Consider the following 21,622-nt stretch of genomic DNA (forward strand, 5'->3'; position numbering starts at 1 on the left):
TGGCTTTTTCACGCAGAGGATGGTGGGCATATAGAATGAGTTGCCAGTAGTCGAGGCAGGTACAATTACAACATTTAAATAAATATTGGATAGGTTAATGGATAGGAAATGTTTGGAGAGATATGAGCACATTGCAAGCAAATAGGACAAGCTCAGATGGGATATCTTGATCAGCATGGATGAGTTGAGTCAAAGGGCCTGTTTCCATGCTGTGTGAACCCATGACTATAATCAATGATGATATTTATGAAGCTCCCAGGTTTTCTGACCATTGCTCCTTCAACAAAAACATAGTAAACAGCCATTCAGCTTGCACGGAAATACTACTGATCAACAAAAACCCACTTCCTAGTTGTGAGGTAGTTTCAAGATTAAAAAAATGATTTAGTTTAGTTTAGAGTTACAGCATGGAAACAGGCCCTTCGGCCCACCGAGTACACACTAACCATTGAACACTCGTTCACACGAGTTCTATGTTATCACACTTTCGTATCCACTCCCAACACATTAGGGGCCATTTACAGAGGCCAATTAACCTCCAAACCCAGAGGTCTTTGGGATGTGGGAGGAAACTGGAAAATCTGGAGGAAACCCACGCAGTCTCGGGGAACATGCAAACTCCACACAGACAGGACGTGAGGTCAGGATTGGACCTGGGTCTCTGGCTCTTTGAGACAGCAGCTCTTCTAACTGCACCATTGTGCCGTCCCTTAAATGGTGCTGAGTCCCACAGGAAAGAGAGAGATAGGTGATACTCACAAATGTAATCTGTTCAGGGAAAGTGAGGTGGTCAGAACCAGCATGGGGAAAGAAAGGTTAACGCATCAATTGGTGACAGATTTAACTGATAATGCAGAACAGCAGCATGAGAAAAGTTAAATGGAAATGCCATTGTGGCCAAGGCCCTACACATTTCATGCAAGGCTCACTCAGTGGAGTTCAAATTTAACACTTTAAATAGTATGCAACATGAAAATAGGTCCTTCAGCCACTGTGCCCCTGCTGTTCATATACCTGTCTATACTAAAGATAGACACAATTGCTGGAGTAACTCAACGGGCCAGACAGCAGCTCTGGAGAAAATAAATAGGTGACATAGAAACATAGAAAACAGGTGCAGGAGTAGGCCATTCGAGCCAGCACCGCCATTCAATATATCATGGCTGATCATCTAAAATCAGTACCCCATTCCTGCTTTCCCCCCATATCCCTTGATTCCTTTAGCCCCAAGAGGTAAATCTAACTCTTGTTTTGGTTTAAATCTAACTGACGTTTTGGATCGAGACCCTTCTTCAGATTGAGAGTCAGGGGAGAGGGGCAACTAGAGATATGAAAAGGTACACAGAACAAATGAATGAAAGGTATGCAAAAAGACAAATCAAAGCCAGCAACGACGATCAAGGCAAGGTGGAGCCCACAATAGTCCATTGCTGGTTGTGGAGGTGATAATGAATGGATACAAACAGTGAAACTAAGCAGGACGACAGTGGAACTAGTAGGCCGACTAGGGTGGGGGAGGGACGGAGAGCGAGGGAATGCAACGGTTATTTAAAGTTAGAAAAATCAATATTCATACCGTTGGATTGTAAGCTGCCCAAGCGAAATATGAGGTGCTGTCCCACTAATTTGCTTTTGGCCTCACCCTGACAGTGGAAGAGGCCCAGAACAGAAAGGTCAGTATGGGAATGGAAGAGGGGAGTTAAAGTGTTTGGCAACCAGGAGATCACGTAAGCCAAGGTAGATTGAGCGAAGATGTTCAGTGAAACAATTGCCCAATCTATGCTTGGTGTACGAATGCTGATCTGTTTTCCAGCACTTCACTCATAGCTTGCTATGCCTTGGCTGGTCTGGATACTTCAATGTTGTGAAAGTACCAGCTTCCGCCATCTCCTGGGACAGTGTGTTCCAGATTTCAATCACCCTCTGATTGAAAGTAAATCATCCTCAATAATAATATAATAATAATAATAATAATATTCATTTATTGTCATTGCAACGAGTACAACGAAATTAAAAAACAGCCAATCCTGACGGTGCGTACAAACATATATGCAATAAATGCAAAAACAAATAAATACATAAATACAATTAAATTAAGTACAAGATTTTTTAACGGTGTTGCCTAGTGCACAGGTAGTGTTCAGTTCTCGTATGGCCCTGGGGTAAAAACTGTTCTTAAGTCTGTTTGTTCGGGATTTGATTGACCTGAAACGTCGACCAGAGGGCAGATGAACAAACAGACGGTGGCCGGGGTGGGATGGATCTTTTATTATTTTGCCTGCTCTACTGAGGCAGCGCAGGCTGAACAGGTGCTCCAGGGAGGGCAGTGAGCAGCCGATGATTTTCTGGGCCGTCGTGATGACCCTCTGAAGGGCCTTCCTGTCCTTTTCTGAGCAGCTGGCATACCATGTGGTTATACAGTATGCCAGCACACTCTCGATGGAGCAGCGATAGAAGGACAACATGAGCTTCTCCTGCAGGTTGGTTTTCCTGAGGATCCTCAGGAAGTGGAGTCTCTGCTGTGCCTTCTTTACTGTGGTGATGGTGTTGGTAGACCAGGTGAGATCCTCTGCGATGTGCGTACCCAGGAACCTGAAAGCTGGTACCCTTTCCACGCAGACCCCATTGATCCCCTCTGGCTCTCCTGTCCCCTAACTTAAATAATGCTCTCTGCATCTATGCTTGGGGAAATGTTTGTCACTATCTCTGCACATCATTATGTGTTTACCTTATTCAAGTGTCATGTCAGCCTTCTTCTCTACAAAAGAAAACAAGCCCAGACAATCCAGTCTCTCCTCACAGTTGACTGAAAAGCTGCATCTCAGGTAACCATGCACCTTTCCTCTGCATTCACACCCCTCCCATAATGTAACCAGAACTGTACAGTCTCCAGCCTAGGCCAAGCTTAACTAAAGTTTTATCTGGCTGTGCCATTAACTTCCATTCCATTACTGTATATTCCAGGCTCTGGTTAATGCAGGCAGGTACCCTCGATATACATTCTTAAGCGCCCGTTTTCCTGTTTACCCTGTAGAAACAAGGAACTACAGATGGCAGTTTATGAAAACAAAACACTGGAGTAACTCCAGTGCTGGAAAACAGATTAGTATTTGTATCTGGAGGAACAGCACCCCATATTCCGCTTTGGTAGCTTACAACTCAACGGAATGAACATTGAATTCTCCAATTTCAGGTAACTTTTACTCAACCCCCCCTTCACTTCCCACCCCCTCCCCAAGAAGGGTCTCGACCCGAAACAACACCCATCCATGTTCTCCAGAAATGCTGCCTGACCTGCTGAGTTACTCCAGTACTCTGTCTCTTTTATGTAGGTTGGAACTGCAGATACTGGTTTACACCAAAGATAGACACAAAATGCTGAAGTAATTCAGTGGTATAGGCAGCATCAATGGAGAGAAGGAATTGGCGACACCACCGATTTCTTCCCTCCAGAGATGCTGCCTGTCCCCCTGAGTTACTCCAGCATTTTGTGTCTGTCTGTTTTTTTGGTAATTGAAGTTGGTACCCATTTTCAAATAAAGGGGCCTCATTAATTCAGATAACAAGGATTTTTCAGAGAATCAGGGTTAACAGATCCTCAAGATGTGTGACAAATGTAGTTAAGATAAAACCAGTGACTTTGGTGCATAGAACCATTTTGAAACCCGAGATGCTGAGAAAAGTTATCCTTAAAACCACGTGCATATAGTGGCACGGTGGTGCAGGGGTAGAGCCACTGCCTTACAGCGCCAGAGACCCAAGTTCAATCCTGACTGCACAGGTGCTTGCCAGTACGGAATTTGTACGTTCTCCCCATGACCTACGTGGGTTTTCTCGGAGATCTTCGGTTTTCTCCCACACTCCAAAGATGTACAGGTTTGCAGGTTAATTGGCTTGGTATAAATGTGTAAAATTGTCTCTAGTGTGTGTAGGGTAGTGTTAGTGTGTGGGGATCGCTGGTCGGTGCGGAATTTCTGATTTCGCAGCCACTTCTGCAGCAAGAGTGCATGCAAATCCATCAAACTCTACTGTAGAAGAGAGCAGGCTAAAGGCAGTTTTGTTTGGAAAAACTCACATTGCTTCATATCCAAGCATGCCACCAGGAAGCATCAGGACTTTCGAATGAACATTTTAATTACAGGCTGTTAGTTGAAAGGATTACAAAATAAGTAATTCATACCAAGACACAATCACGATGGATTTTGTTCCATTTCCTTGAGCGTGTGTAATCAGACCACACAATGCTAAATGCCTTTGGAAGTGTTAATGGCAGCATTGTTGCTGAAGGCAACTAGTCTTTCAAATTGCTGATAAACTCAGAACCTGTCCTATAAACACACCTTGGCACGATGACAGCTGCACAGTGGCAATGTGGGTCGAACTGCTGACTCGCTGCCAGCAAATATCATTGAATTCTGACCTCAGCTTCAGTCCATGTGGAGCTTGAAAGTAGTGGAACTGCTTGGGTGGCTTACAACCCATCGGTGGGAATATTGAATTCTCCAATTTTAAGTTCATAAGTCATCAGTTCAGTTTAGTTTATTGTCACGTGTACCGAGGAACAGTGAAAAGCTTTTGTTGCATGCTAACCAGTCACCAGAAAGACAATATATGATTACAATCGATCCATTCAGTGTATAGATACATGATAGGGGAATAACGTTTAGTGCAAGGTAAAGCCAGCAAAGTCCGATCAAAGATTGTCCGAGCATCATCAGTTAGATAGTTCAGCACTGCTCTCTGGTTGTGGCACGATGTTTCAGTTGCCTAATAACAGCTGGGAAGAGACTGTCCCCAAATCCAGTGGTGTACATTTTGACACATTGATACCTTTTTCCAGATGGGAGAGGTGAGAACCCAGGGTGCAACTCATCCTTGATTATGCTGCTGGCCTTGCCCTGGCAGCGCGAGCGAGGTATAAATTGTGTCAATAGAAGAGAGGTTGGCTTGTGTGATGGTCTGGGCTGCATCCACAATTCGCTGCAATTTCTTGCGGTCTTAGATGGAGCTGTTCCCAAACCAAGTCGTAATGCATCCCGATAAAATGCTTTCTGTGGTGCATCTGTTGAACTTGGTGAGAGTTGTAGGGGACATGCCAAACTTCCGAAGCCTTCGAAGAAAGTAGAGCCATTGATGTGCTCTCTTGGTCGTTGCTTCAATATGGGTGACCCAGAAGTTGGTGATATGGACTCCTAGGAATTTTAAGTTTTCAACCATCTCTACTTCAGCACCGTCAATGCAAACTGGGGTATATGTACCGCTTCGCTTCCTGACGTCGATCACTATCTCTTTATGCCATTCGGACCACGAAGTCTACTCCGTCATTCATTCCTTTCCGAGAGCACAGACCGGACTGGATTTTGAATACAACGTCAAAACCTGGCGACTCTTGCATGCAGTGTCAGTGAACTACTTCTATACACTTTGTACTAATTGGGGATTGTGCATCGGTATGGCAATACTTTACTGAACTGTATGCAAAAAAAAAAATCACTGTACTTCTGTAGAAATTGTGTACCCAACTCAGGAACAGCTTCTCTTCACAAACCTATGAACGGCCCTCTTATAAACTAGTGTACTGTCCGATTCACCTCTAACCTTTTGCTAACATTTGGTGCATTATAATGCTGATACAAAAAATTCTGCACTCTGTATCATCCCCTTTGCTCCACGTATTGTACTTGAGTTTGACTTCATTGTATTTATGTAATATTATCTGATCTAATGGGAAAGCATGTAAAACAGCGCTTTTCATTATACCACAAAAAAATAAATCTAAACAGCTCAGAATTCATAAGCCACATTTGTTATTATTCACACCTGCTTGTGCCACAGATGTTTTATCCGACTCAAATATTGCATTTGAGTTTGTATTTGGCCAATCTAAATACCTGCTGCTAGGCATCCCAACTGACCTCTTATCCCATTCATCAGTTTGCATGTCAATTGTTTGACTAGTTTTAGCTCGGATAAGGGGGTGTAACCTTGGGGGGGGGGGGGGAGAACCTGAAAAGACTATTTAATTGACAATTTATAAAAGGCACTCTAGCTAGCTTACAAACATTGTGTGGCTACAAATATAGCCCGTGAGAGCAAAGTCCAGTGTAACATCAACTGTACGTCATGGGTGCATTGACCAGTTTCTTTGCAGTAAATGACAATAGAATCCAAAATTATATTTTTAAGATTTATTTCAAACATACGCAAAACAGAAAACATTTTAAAACTAGAGCGTCTTTGGGAAAAGGCTCGCTTGATTCAGTAATTATTCTGCTTAAAACACAAGTGCCATGCATTAAAAACAAGAGCAAGAAGAGAATCGACAGTTTTTTGAATAGTGCAGTAAAAAAGCATAAAGTCAGGCCGATGCAGTATCAGGTGGCCTGGTGGAAAAGGCAACACAAACAAAATAGCCCATATATAAAATGCAAAGTACCAATGACCAGAATCACTAGAAACTCATTCATCACTTATTTTGTATATTCATGAATATGGACATTACAGGAGCTAAAGAAACATCAAATGTTGTTACAAATGGACATTTTCTCATTAGTCTTTTAAATTATGTTGTACATCCTCAGCAATCAATCGTTCCATGTTTTAGAGCAGCCTGATTAATAAACATTCCCTTTCCTGAACTAGGTACAGATTCAAGTAGGCAGAAAAATACAATTGAATATTTCAATTTCAAAAGAAACTGTTTGCTGGATCTGGAGTTAAATACTCTTCTCACATATTAACCCAACCATTATGAAGAACCTTAACCCGAAAACAGATTCCCAAATTCTCATAGTAAAAGGGATTTCATAACATAGCTTTGAGCTTGTACACTACTTTGATTAGAGTTCTATTGACATGATAGTTTTCATGCATTGGCCACTGGATTGATTGCTATTATCTCTGGAGAATAGGAGCAATTGGGCCAGATTTTCAGCTCATCTATTATTTTAATAAAGTGCAATAGCGTGCCCAAAATATGTGTGCTCACACTCAAGGAGGGCTGTAATCGCCATATTCCAGGTTGTCTTTTGTCACTGGAAGCTATTCAGCCCATCAAGTCTGTCTATACCAAACACACCATGCTTGCCAAAGCACATGTACATAGGTCAAAAGTCAGGGAATACAAAGTTTATGCAGTGACACTGTGGGGGTTTAGGCAACATTAAGCTAATCAGCATGGATCAAAAGGTATGTTTTTTATTATTTAATCAACCAGGATTATTTATAAGGATGCAGTGAGAGTTCAAAAAGAACCAAAAGAACCAGTTTCTAGAGACAGGTCAACATTTAGGTTACATTTACAACCATTTGATCAGTTAACAAAATGACTGCAGATCTTAATTGAAGGTCATCAACCTCCATTTCATCCTGACCAGCCGAGCATTTCCCATTTTTATTTCCAATTACTGCAGACAGACCATTGCTGTTCAGGTAATGAGTTAGAGGTTAACTCACCAAGACATTCAACCATGGAATCAAATAGAATTACAACAGGACTCACTCACCCACTCCTCCCCAAATGTCACATGACAAATGTTGGGTTGGAGTCCACATTGATAGATGGTTGGCCACCACTCGCCTACACAGAATAAATCTACACCTTGCCCTCACAAATAAATTACCAGTTATTATTGTACCAATAGACACATATCAAAAAGAGCTCTTCCAGTTGCCAGTTTTTTCAACAACAAATCCAATAATTAGCAATCATTCAAATAGATTTTCTATTGCCCGCTTACTGGTCACTACATTTTTTTCTTTCCGCCATTTATCCAGGTAACAAGAAGAAAGAGAGCTACATGTTTGAAAATACATTCTCAGGGCACTGAGGGCCCTGATGCAAGCACACAACCCACATTACAATATACACAAGCAAATAAAACTTACTGCAGTTGATCAGAAGCATATAATGGCCTCTACCACTATTCAAATAAAAGTTAAATTATGGGAACTCCATTTCCCAATAATTCTTATACACCTTAGTGAAACATATGGAAGACACTGCTTCCGATATACACCTTGGTAGGCAAAAACTACCTTATTTTTTTACATTATGGAAGACACTGCTCCCGATAATGAGGTTTTAAACTTGTAGAAATGTCATAGGCTTTCATTTCTTCGTAGCAGATGCTGCTTTCTGGATGACGACAGTATAACTGTCATAATTATGGAAGACACTGCTTCCGATAATTATCTTATTTTAAAAAAGATAAAACTATTTATAGTGAACTCTGTCACTGATAAATAAAATAAACATCTCAGTGCTGACTGGTGGAAATAAAACGACATTACAATTGGGCTCAGTGGTTACATCAAGTGCCAAGCATCTAGAACTGGTATAACATATGGCTTATGGTTATATGGCCACTTTAGTGCTAATTCTGTCAGCTTTAAGATTTTTTCTCCCCTAACTGGGGGTTAGTTTAGATGCATGATTTTGAAAAAAATATTAATTGTAAGCACTGAGCCCTGTCACTTTGGTCAATATTCTAGTTTGAAAAACAGGCAACAGTGAAATACCCATACAGGTATTAAACAATTTCAAAGACATCAGTAAGTCCCATCTGAAATTCAAATGCATTTAAGATCTTCATCAAGTCTTGAAATTTCACAAATTATTCTCTACATTCAGTGTCCTGCTACAGTAAATGTGTCAAAATATCCCATGAAATTGGAGAATGGAATAGATTTGTATGGGACACGAGTGTTAATCCATTTTACATTACACATTTCACCACATATTTTAACAATTAACAATGGGAAAATGTGATGAACAAAGGGTTACCCATCATTTGCAAATGGTAAAAGACTGTTGGTCAAAGATTGAAAAGTTAATGACAAAGCTTCTAAAAAAATCTAATCAGAAACTAAGTCAAGCAATTAGGTGCATTTTGGGTATACTTTTTAAGTCTGACATCCGTTCTTGGCAATTCAAAATGTTTGCACGAGGTGAACCATTTGCACTGGATCAGGAGATGCACAACTCCTACCAGATAGGTAACCCCTCACCTAAATATGCATTAGCTGCATAATCTACTGAATTGCACCATTGGTTACTGCTTTAAAAGATGTGTCTCTATCTTTGGGAGCATAATTTAAAAAAATCCAGATGAGAAACGCCAATTACTGAGGAGTTGGGGAGATCACTGCATGAGTTTTTGTCAAGCAAGAAACTGCAGTTGCTGGATTCTTAAACAAAAAACAGAACGCTGGAAGAACTCAGTGGGTCAGGCAGCATCTGTGGAGGGAGGTGGACAGACAGGGTTTCAAAATGGCGTGTCCATTTCCTCTACAGATGCTTCCTGACCTGCCGAGTTCCTCCAGCAAATGTATTTTGCAGTTTTTTGTTAACAATTGTGACAGTAATTAAAATTCCAATCTTAACAGATACACATTAAATGCACATTTAACCCCCCCCCCCAATTTTTTTTACCTCACATTCTCCCAAATTAAAGTGTTATTTTCAATCACCACAGCACTCCATTGAAATTCAGACTAAGTGCATTACATAAAAGTGCTGCTCAAATTTGACGTGTTTGCCTCATAAACTAAATTTCAACGTTCAAGATCTAGGGGTGCATTTTTGTCTTCTCATTTCAGTCTTCCCAACCAGTCTGCTTAACTGTTAATCTCTTTATTCATTTTCCCAGTTACTTTCATGACATAAACATTTGCACTGTGTAAATAGCTTAATTCATTAATTTGTCAATGAAGTTGTGTTCTACATGTGGCAGGAAATTCTCCCTCGTGGATTTTAAAAGTATTTTTCTAATAGAATGAATGTTTTAACAGTTACACTGGGTTTTAACAGCTACACTTCACAAATTTCCAACATGAGAAACATTTTATCATTAATGGTCCCCCCCCCCCCCCCCCCGAATGCCACCTACTCTTTTGTAAAGCTCTAGTGCAGCTCACTAGTAACCCTTGTTTTGGCCTGAAATATATCCTTGTTATAAATTGCTTTTCACCACCTCCCCCATATCTCTCACCTAACCCCCATGCAATTTACATGCTTCATTTGACCGTGTCAATTTTTTCACCATGGTTAACAATTCACTCCCCATTCATTAAGTCCCCACAACCCATCCTATCAATCATTGCCAATAAATTGCTTCAGGTTTTAAAGTATTCCTTTGCTCATCACTGCACAATGGGAAATCAGCACTAAATTAACCGTAGGAAAATATACGGCAAAGCAATTTTTTCATTAGCCCAAGTAGTACTTGCTTCACTGGGTTCCCAAGATGCAGTTTTTGCAATACATCAATAAAACTTGTAAATTTGCCACACCAACTGCTTGAAAGACCTGGCAAGTGACCATGTTCCAAGCAACTGTTCTTGAATGACTATATTACACCTGCAATATAATTGGTGGTGTGAAATGGTGCAAGTTTTGTTCACAATGCAAGCATTCTCTTCTAAAGGCTAATGTAAAAAATGGCTTGCAGCAGCATAAAGTGTAGGATGTTACAAATGACAAAGCTGAGATATTATTGCCATTTCACTTTTACAACAAAAATCACTTGTCTGTTCTTAAACTTTATATATTTGCCTTTGTGCTTAAATTAAAAAAATTGCAGCTTTATGTAACAAGATGTTTCTAATGGAAAATTAAGTGAATTTGATAAAGGATCTTGGATCTAAAATATTGACCCTTTCTACATTTGCTGCCTGATTTGCTGAAAGTATCCTGCATTTAGTTTCTATTCAACATGTTTACTTCATAAATTCTGCAACTACCAAAGGCAATAATGTCTCAGCATCTGAGTGAATGTTATGCCTACTGACAAACCATCATAAATGTCCTTGAAGTCACAGATCAGAAGTTATTGTTGCTTGTCCACACTTCTCCAGCAAGTGCATTAGCTGCTCCCTGGACTATCCAGGTAGCATATGCCAAATCATTACGAATCACATTGAAATCAACAAGGTCTGGCGTCTTCTCCAGGAGTGTCAACTGCTCCAGAATACCATCAAATGTGTGGTGTCCTCTGCCATAAAGTAGGTGTCTAAATGGGCAACTGGTTATAGACACATAAGGAGAAAGAAAATTGTGCTCCACCTGTTGGAATAAGCAGAATTATTATTCATTTAACAAAAAATAAAACAAGACTGGGTAAAGTATACTTATCCCCTTTTGTAAATGTTTTCAGCTCAACAGATTGGTCTCCAGATTCTTGCAAAGCATAAGATGAAACTTTGTACACCAATGAAGTAAGCTGAGGTCTATTATGTAATGTTTGCATCCTTTTATGCAAATTGATATTTTCAAAAACTTGGTTGAAGTGGGAAAATAGACGGCAAAGCAATTTTTTCATTAGCCCAAGTAGTAATTGCTTCACTGGGTTCCCAAGATGCAGTTTTTGCAATACATCAATAAAACTTGTAAATTTGCCACACCAACTGCTTGAAAGACCTGGCAAGTGACCATGTTCCAAGCAACTGTTTATTTAAATGAGACAGATGGAACAATGTTTCTCCCTTTGCTCACATTTAGTACTGCAATCTAAACCCTTCGTGACTATTTTGATTGTTTAATCAAGACTGATAAACACAGAGCAAAAATATGTTCAGCAATATTTTGGCAATGTAACTGCTTCTTTTTTCATAATTTGTGCTTTGATTTCTGCTAGCATTTTGCACCAACAACGTGTAGGGAATTAACTGCAGATGCTGGTACAAATCGAAGGTATCACAAAATGCTGGAGTAACTCAGCAGGTCAGGCAGCATCTCAGGAGAGAAGGAATGGGTGACGTTTCGGGTCGAGACCCTTCTTGAGACTGATGTCAGGGGGGGCGGGACAAAGGAAGGATATAGGTGGAGACAGGAAGATAGAGGGAGAACTGGGAATGGGGAGGGGAAGAGAGGGACAGAGGAACTATCTAAAGTTGGAGAAGTCAATGTTCATACCGCTGGGCTGCAAGCTGCCCAAGCGAAATATGAGATGCTGTTCCTCCAATATCCGGTGGGCTTCACTATGGCACTGGAGGAGGCCCAACATTGCACCAACAATGCCCATTGTTACAAGTATGCTTTTTGCTTTTGATAAAAAACTGTTTCCCCCACGGAAAACATGATGACTGAAGAAGGGTCTCGACCTGAAACGTCACCCATTCCTTCTCTCCTGAGATGCTGCCTGACCTGTTGAGTTACTCCAGCATTTTGTGAATAAATACCTTTGATTTGTACCAGCATCTGGTTATTTTCTTACACAATAATATCAGTGATGTGTCCAAATAATAAATCTAAAATTCCAAAATTCAAGATCCCAAATGCCATGCGAGCAGTACATTCCCACGTCTGGTCTCTACCCGGCTGACCAAAAATACATCCTGAATGTTCACGTTCACCCCAAGTTTTAGTGCCACAAAGAGCAACATAAAATCATATTTTTCTATGTAAACCAAAGCAGGAATGCACAAAAGTGGAGATTTACCCTCATCATTCGATTGTTGTAGGCTCTGCAGAGCAAAGCATCATTCAAATCAGAACCATCTATTTCAAGTTTCAGACCATGTGCAGCACGGTAGTAGGCTCCACGTGCTGAAAACAGCCACTGCATAGTCAGTCCACGGGCCTGTAAAAAGGTCAATTCAAGTCAACTTCAATTACATCTGCAGTGTCTAACCAGTTTCCTGTCAAACACTAAATCGATTGCATCTGAATACAACATTTATCTGGATATCTACTTCCAACAACATACAGATTTTTAAAATAATAATAGCATTGAGACAGTGAACATAGAACTGTACAGCACAGGAATAGGCCCTTCAGCCAACAATGTCTGTGGCAAATATGATGCCAAGGTAAACTAATCTCAAATGTGTAGGAAGGAACTGCTTGTTTAAACTGAAGATACTGTCCACATACTGTTTTAGGAAATCCTCTTGGATATACCTAAAAATGTCTGCCCCGTCAGAGCCTTTTGCACCAAGTCCCAGACAATACTAGTGAAGTTAAAATCAGCCACAACAACCCTGTTGCTTGTGCATCTGTCCGTAGCCTGTCTTCATATTCTATCTCCCACTTGCTATATTGAGTCTCACATTAGAGTGATCGCACCTTTCTTATTTTTGAGCTCCATTGCCTCTATAGACAAACCCTTGAGTATGTCCTCTCTGAGTGCTGTCATGACATTCTCCCTGCTTAATAAAGCAACTCCTCCACCTCCCTCTCCATCACACCACAAACAGCTAAGTACTGGAACGTTGAGCTGCCAATCATGTCACTCATGCCACCAAGCCTCTCTTATGGCCAACAACATCATAGTTCCAAACACCGACCCAGGCTCCGAGCTCATTCTCTTTACCCATGCTACCTCTTGGTTGAAGTATACACATTTAGGCCATCAGTTTCATCATGTTAATTAACCTCTACTTGCCTATCCTTCCTTTGAGACTTACTGATCTTCCTATCATTCCTTCCAATTTCTGACCTCCTACTCCGATTCTCGTTCCCCTGCCTCTCTAGTTTAAACCTTCTTGAATAGCACTGGCGAACCTCCCTGGTTTCCCCTCAGGCTCAGGTGCAACCTGTCCCTCTTGTACTGGTCACTTCTGCCGAGAAGAAATCCCAATTATCCAAAAATCAGAACTGCCGCCCCATCTCCTCAGCCACGCATTCATCTGTCCTATCTTCCCATACCTACCTTCACTTGCATTGAAGCCAAATACAAGAATGTGGGCAGATAGCAAGCCATCTCAGCATAGATTTAGTTATAAAAATGTAATTGCGCCAGAATAAAAAGTAACGCCACGATAAATCATTCTGCAACAGGTCCGAAATTAGCACTCAAAAGGTGAGTCGAGGTGGCAGTACCTAAACAGCTGGAACAGACCAGTTCCTTTTCCTTTTATTCACAAAATGCTGGAGTAACTCAGCAGGTCAGGCAGCACCTCGGGAGAGAAGGAATGGGTGACGTTTCGGGGAAGGGTCTCGACCCGAAACGTCACCCATTCCTTCTCTCCCGAGATGCTGCCTGACCTGCTGAGTTACTCCAGCATTTTGTGAATAAATCGATTTGTACCAGCATCTGCAGTTATTTTCTTATAGTTCCTTTACCTTTGTGGCTCCATTGTTCCATTGTGACACAGGGACACATTTGCTCTGTACACAAATATTGCCAGGTTATATAATTTGAGGGCAGGGAAGGTGGTACCAATGGTAACATTAGATTATCACCCTAAACTTGATTTGAAGAAATAAGGGATGATATTGGTTGCAAGTGAAATGGAAACCGCAGCCTCCCAACAAACATAAGTTTATCTATAGAGAATTTGATGCAAGAAGCCTGATAGTTACGGCAGTGAAATTCAGGGCATAGATTGGTACATGGGACTGGGACATGTGTAACAGAAGAGGAGGTAAGAGAGGAGGGAATGTTTTATTTTTTTGTTAGGGAGAACACCATGGCAAAATCAAGTGGCGATATTTAAGTGGCTCATCCGGTGATGATATATGGATGGGGGGAGCTGAGTAATACGAGGATGATCATTTTGATGGGACTACATTATACCCTCCCCCCAAACAAGGGACAAGACAAATGTTAGAGACTGATTCTATCTTGACTTCAGTTGCTGTCTGTGTGGAGATTACACATTCTACCTGTGACAGCGTGGGTTTCCTCCTTGTGCTCCAGTTTCCCCCCAGACCCCAAAGATGTGTGGATTTGTAGGTAAATTTGTGGACGAGGAAGCGGATTAATATATAACTAGTGTGAATGGGTGATCAATGGTCAGCATGGACATGGTGGGCCAAAAGTCCTGCTTTTAAAGGAAAGACATGAGTTGGCAATCCTTCCAATTTCTGACCTCCTACTCTCGTTCCCCTGCCTCTCTAGCTTAAACCTTCTCGAATAGCACTGGCGAACCTCCCTGGTTTCCCCTCAGGTTCAGATGCAACCCTCTTCTAATGGTCACCCCTGCTTAGAAGTCCAGTTACAGTGAAGGGCAAAGCTGGCAGGTTTAGGGAACCCCAATAAATGAGGAATATTGAGGTTTTGGTCAGGAACAAAAAAAGCATACGACGAGTATAAGGAGCTGGGGCCAAGCAAATGAGTACAAGAGATGTAAGAGAACACTTGAGGGAAATTAGGAGGGGAAAGAGGACATGAGATAATTCTGGCAGTTAAGGCAACAGAATCCCAAGATATTTGCAGATACATTCGAAGCAAATGGAAGAGAGAATAGAGCATCATAAAGATCAAAGTGGTTTTCATTGTGTGGACCCACAGGAGATGGGAGAGATCTTAAATATTTCTGAACTACATTTACTGTGGAGGTTTTAGAACCTAAGGAATTAAAGGAAATGAATAGTGATGTATTAATACTTATCCACATTATAAATCAGGTGCTGGCAGTCTTAAAGCAATCTTAAGGTGCATATATCCTCAAAGATTGACCAAATGCTTTTCTAGCATTGTGGGAAGCTAGAAAATAAATTTCAGCGACCCATACACCTTTCCCATACACTTGCTATCTTGGTCCTTCCAGGTGTGAAGAACACACAGATTTTGGAAGGTACTGTAAGATTTGAGAAGTTTTCCCTCATTCTGCAAGCAACACCAAACCAAAGAGCTACAGTTTGGACATTTTAAACGGGAGACTGGGGCTGATAGCGGAGAAAGGCTGCGGTCAGTTTACCAAGGGATGTCACAATCTGTGGGTCCTAAAATGGCCGCAGGACCTCGTGACCAGCCACAAGAGCAAAAACCTTACAGCCCGGTCTCTAGGTTTCTGCAAAGCCACGGCCAGAACAATGGATGGGTATTGGCCATGCAGAAACCTGCGAAACCAGGTCGAAGTCCAGACACTGGGGCGCTGACATCAGCATACTCACAATGCCCCAAGCCGACCTACACAGTTAATCTCGTTAAGGGGGCACAATAGCCCATAGAAAACTACCTGGTAGGTGATGGGAAACCAGTTAAACCCATCACCTCGCAACGAAATACCAATTAACACCGTCTGGCCATCCCCGGTACCCCCCCCGGACATAAGCGCAGATCAGAGAGAAAACTCAATACATATCTTTTAAACAAAGAGATCCCGAGATCTGGCGGGAGATAGGACGGGCCAGAATTAGTATAACTGGCCACGACTTTTGGGTTTTAAACTCATGCAAGAAACTCAAGTCAAACGGATGCAGGAGGAAGAAAAGACAGGCAAGAAGAACGGATGCAAGAGAGAGGAACAGGCACGCAACTCGAGAAGAAATACTGCAAGAAAACCTGCAAGAACGCAAGAAACGGAAGGAAGAAACTCACGGGACAAGCACGACCCTCACGGAAAGCAGCGGAGAAGCAGCACGAACAGCCAGTAACCCCAGTAATAGCCCCATGGTGAGCATGTACCCCAATCCTGCATATCCTGGACATAGTTTAGTGTAGAGGGGAGGGTGGTTTGAATAAACGTGGGTGTGTAAAGGAATATGTGTTGGTCAATTTTGCGATGTGTCGTACGTTCCCCATCTTACAGTCGTGTATGTCTTGTAGAACTGTGCGTTTTAGAATTCAGAGTAAAAGGTATTCATGTATATGTCTTGTAGAACTGTGCGTTTTATGATTCATAGTCAAAAGTATTCATGTAATTCGGTATGTGTCTTATAGATATGTCTTATAGAACTGTATAAGTATTCATGGACAATAGTCCCAAGCGCTCAATAAAAGCCTTTTCCATTTAAACCCTGGTCTTCAAATCTGGTCTGGTTGAATTTTCTGCACTATAAACGCTCCTGCATCTAAGTCCAGTGTCTAGAACCGTAGGGGGTGAGTGGGTCGAACCACTCACGGGGAACCAGTGTGCGCGGCCTGGTCAAGGGATCAGAGCAAGGCACGGGGACCTTAGGTCGGGCGAAAGCTCGGCGCAGAAACCCCTTACAGTACACAATAGCCATTTACCTTCTCTTGGTTATTAATGTCCATGATTCAATAGGCAAGCAATTCTAATAAAAGTACAGTAATGTGATTACAGCTCAAACTTTGTTTACTAATTATCAATACCATGTTGCCTCTTATCCTATAAACGAGACAGTAAGAATTCAACACTTTACTTACCTCCAGCAATGGTGCGTATTTTTGAATTTTAACAATTTGATCAACCAGTTCTTTAGAATGTTTATGGTAATCAAGTGGAAGACTATGATGCCTGGTTAGCTTAATGACTGAAATTCCAACAACTTCAGCCACAGCACGACCTACTGCCTCCAGCTTGTTCTCTGTGAACGCCATGAGAGTATCCACTGTATCCATTTCTGTATTGTATGGATAATAATTGTCCTGAAAATTACAATAAAAAATAATGAATATACATTAATATTTTTAGAATAAATTTAACAATAACAATTTAATTGAACTTAAATCTGCTTTCAGCATCAGTAGTTCAGCTATTAACCAAAATGTCAGTATATAACAAATATCGACTATGAAAAACAAATGTAGCATTTACTCAAACAGGTTTGGCAATATCAACAGAGACGTTGAAAGGACATTGACCAAAACCAAAACATTAACATCCGACACGGAACAGCCAAATCTAAGTATTTCCACCATATTCTGCTTTTATTTCAAATCTCCAGTAATTAGAATGACATTTTTCTTTCCTCTTGTAACTCTAATATCCAATTTTGAATCAAACCTTAAGGGCATGCGAGCTTACGGTTTATGTTTTGAACTTATACTCCATCTTCAAGCAATGAGTACAGAAAAAAAAATCTACAGCCTCAAAATTGCAGAAGGAAGAGGGCAAAGACTTCAAAAGCGACCTGCTCAGGTTAGGAGAGTGGGTGGTGGCACGGTGAGGGTGCTGGGACAAAGGTCGGTGGCAGAAATGGCAGTAGAATCTGGACATGGAATTTTTCTTCACATATTACGATACCTTGCTGGATATATATACAAGTTCAACCACAAAACAGTAAAAAATTAACAAAATAGAAAGGATGAAAAACACACTGTAGTTGGTTACTTTGGCTCTCAAACCTAATCCACATTCAGTGAGATTATGGCTGATTTTAAAATACTCAGTTGCACTGCCTGCTTTCCCACAGCCCTGATTCCCTTCTAGTCTAAAACACATCATCTTAATCTTACTTATGCCCTAAACAATGCAGCAACCACGTACCGTATCTTGGCCTTGCTTAGGAACATTAAGAGCTCAAAAGAAAATCAGTTCTGGACACAAGTGGGCTGATCAGTATAAAATTAGAACCCATTTTGACCACTTGTCAACACAAACCAGGTGTAGTCTTAGACTTGTCCATACCTATCAGCCCCCAGCTCCTGGTCTCATACCTTGTCAACACAAACCAGGTGTAGTCTTAGACTTGTCCATACCTATCAGCCCCCAGCTCCTGGTCTCATACCTTGCCCATAAAAAAAATGGGACAGCAAGTGGCCACTGGCAACTAAATGAAGCGTGGATTGAAAAATATCTGTTTTACATATCCCAACTTTGAATAAAAATACGCATTATAAACAATGGAAAAACGCCACATTACTGCACGAAATCATACTTTTATCATAAAAAGTGATTTTTCAAGGACTTAAGGACCTATGATAAATTCAAGGACTTTCAAGGCTTTGAAAAAGTTTCAAATTCCAGGACTTTTAAGGACTTTACGAGCCTTGATTAACCCTTTCCCTTACAATTGATTCAAGAGATAAACTCTAAAAGCAAAACTGTTGAAGCACCATCAGCTTTTTCTAAATTGAAGTTTCTTTTGGCTATCAGAACTCCAATGGGCTGTCAATACTTTTAACAATGCACGAGTTCCAGAAAAGGCTCTGCCCAAGATGTTTAGACATTAGACAATAGGTGCAGGAGTAGGCCATTCGGCCCTTCGAGCCAGCACCACCATTCAATGTGATCATGGCTGATCATTCTCAATCAGTACCCCGTTCCTGCCTTCTCCCCATACCCCCTGACTCCGCTATCTTTAAGAACTCTATCTAGTTCTCTCTTGAATGCATTGAGACTTGGTCTCCACTGCCTTCTGAGGCAGTGAATTCCACAGATTTACAACTCTCGGACTGAAAAAGTTTTTCCTCATCTCCGTTCTAAATGGCCTACCCCTTATTCTTAAACTGTGGCCCCTGGTTCTGGACTCCCCCAACATTGGGAACATGTTTCCTGCCTCTAACATGCCTTAATAATCTTATATGTTTCGATAAGATCCCCTCTCATCCTTCTAAATTCCAGTGTATACAAGCCTAGCCGCTCCAGTCTTTCAACATATGACAGTCCCGCCATTCCGGGAATTAACCTAGTAAACCTACGCTGCACGGCCTCAATAGCAAGAATATCCTTCCTCAAATTTGGAGACCAAAACTGCACACAGTATTCCAGGTGCGGTCTCACTAGGGCCCTATACAACTACAGAAGGACCTCTTTGCTCCTATACTCAACTCCTCTTGTTAAGAAGGCCAACATTCCATTGGCTTTCTTCACTGCCTGCTGTACCTGCATGCTTCCTTTCAGTGACTGATGCACTAGGACACCAAGATCTCGTTGTACTTCCCCTTTTCCAAACTTGACACCATTCAGATAATAATCTGCCTTCTTATTCTTACCACCAAAGTGGATAACCTCACACTTATCCACAATAAACTGCATCTGCCATGCATCCACCCACTCACAACCCTGTCCAAGTCACCCTGCAACCTCATAGCATCTTCCTCACAGCTCACACTACCACCCAGCTTTGTATCATCCGCAAATTTGCTAATGTTACTTTTAATCCCTTCATCCAAGTCATTAATGTATATTGTAAATAGCTGCGGTCCCAGCACCGAGCCTTACGGTACCCCACTAGTCACTGCCTGCCATTCTGAAAGGGACCCATTTATCCCCACTCTTTGCTTTCTGTCTGTCAACCAATTTTCTATCCATGTCAGTACCCTACCCTCAATACCATGTGCTCTAGTTTTTCCCACTAATCTCCTATGTGGGACCTTGTCGAAGGCTTTCTGAAAGTCGAGGTACACCACATCCACCGGCTCTCCCCTGTCAATTTTCCTAGTTACATCCTCAAAACATTCCAGTAGATTAGTCAAGCACGATTTCCCCTTCGTAAATCCATGCTGACTCGGAACGATCCTGTTACTGCGATCCAAATGCTCCGCAATTTCTTCTTTTATAATCGACTCCAGCATCTTCCCCACCACTGATGTCAGGCTAACTAGTCTATAATTTCCCATTTTCTCTCTCCCTCCTTTCTTAAAAAGTGGGATAACATTAGCTACCCTCCAATCCACAGGAACTGATCCTGAATCTATAGACATTGGAAAATGATCACCAATGCGTCCACAATTTCTAGAGCCACCTCCTTAAGTACCCTGGGATGCAGACCATCAGGCCCTGGGGATTTATCAGCCTTCAGTCCCATCAGTCTACCCAACACCATTTCCTGCCTAATGTGAATCTCCTTCAGTTCCTCTGTCACCCTTGGATCTCTGGCCACTAGAACATCTGGGAGATTGTTTGTATCTTCCTTAGTGAAGACAGACCCAAACTACCGGTTCAACCCGTCTGCCATTTCCTTGTTCCCCATAATAAATTCCCCTGCTTCTGACTTCAAGGGATCCACATTTGCCTTGGCCTCTGGCTTCCCACTCTTCTTTGCTATGATATACTTCTTCTCTTTTATTTTTATGCTGTCCTTGACTGCCCTTGTCAGCCACGGTTGCCTCTTACTCCCCTTAGAATCTTTCCTCCTCTTTGGGATAAATTGATCCTGCAACTTCTGCAGTGTTCCCAGGAATATCTGCCATTACTGTTCCACCGTCTTCCCTGCTAGGGCCTCCTTCCAGTCAAATCTGGCCAGCTCCTGCCTCTGTAATCCCCTTTTTGCGTGCTACTGTATGTTTTCATTTTTTTTCCTATTGGAACCTAATCAAATGTACAGCACTTTGGTCAACGTGGGTTGTTTTTAAATGTGCTATACAAATAAAATTGACTTGACTTGACTTTGCTATACTGTAATACCGACACTTCCGATTTTCCCTTCTCCCTCTCAATTTGTAGAGTAAAACTGATCATATTGTGATCACTGCATCCGAATGGCTCTTTTACCTTGAGTCCCCTTATCAGATCAGGTTCATTGCACAACACTAAATCCAGAATTGCCTTCTCCCTGGTAGGATCCCGTACAAGCTGTTCTAGGAATCCATCTCGGAGGCACTCCACAAACTCTCTTTCTTGGGGTCCATTACCAACCTGATTTTCCCAGTCCACCTGCATGTTGAAATCTCCCATAACCACCGTAGCATTACATTTGCGACATGCCAATTTTAGCTTGATTCAACTTGCACCCTATGTCGAGGCTACTGTTTGGGGGCCTTTAGATAACTCCCATTAGGGTCTTTTTACACTTACAATTCCTAATTTCTATCCATACTGATTCTACATCTCCCGATTCTATGTCCCCCCCTGCAAGGGAGTGAATATTATTCCTTACCAACAGAGCGACCCCGCCCCCTCTCCCCACCTGTCTGTCTTTTCTATACGTTGTGTACCCCTGAATATTCAGTTCCCAGCCCTGGTCCTCTTGGCCTGACCTTATTCTCTTATCCCATCCAGAACTTCTGTTCCCATTTATTCGAGAGTCCTTTGCAATTTCTCCTGT

General features: G+C 41.7%; 1 protein-coding gene across 2 annotated transcripts in view; it reads right to left on the reverse strand.

Annotated features, from left to right (window-relative positions):
- Positions 1 to 9,866: 9,866 nt before the first annotated feature.
- The window catches only part of LOC144599414 (transferrin receptor protein 1-like), a 47,503-nt gene continuing 35,747 nt past the window's right edge, over positions 9,867 to 21,622 (reverse strand). For both annotated transcript variants that reach the window (XM_078410270.1, XM_078410269.1), the window contains exons 17-19: positions 17,058 to 17,279; positions 12,441 to 12,581; positions 9,867 to 11,065 (exon numbers count right to left, since the gene is read on the reverse strand). In XM_078410270.1, coding sequence (XP_078266396.1) covers positions 10,823 to 11,065; positions 12,441 to 12,581; positions 17,058 to 17,279 — 606 coding nt within the window. In that variant the 3' untranslated portion in view covers positions 9,867 to 10,822. The remainder of the gene's footprint in view (positions 11,066 to 12,440; positions 12,582 to 17,057; positions 17,280 to 21,622) is intronic.

Source organism: Rhinoraja longicauda, chromosome 13, assembly GCF_053455715.1.
Source record: "Rhinoraja longicauda isolate Sanriku21f chromosome 13, sRhiLon1.1, whole genome shotgun sequence".
Lineage (NCBI taxonomy): Eukaryota > Metazoa > Chordata > Chondrichthyes > Rajiformes > Arhynchobatidae > Rhinoraja > Rhinoraja longicauda.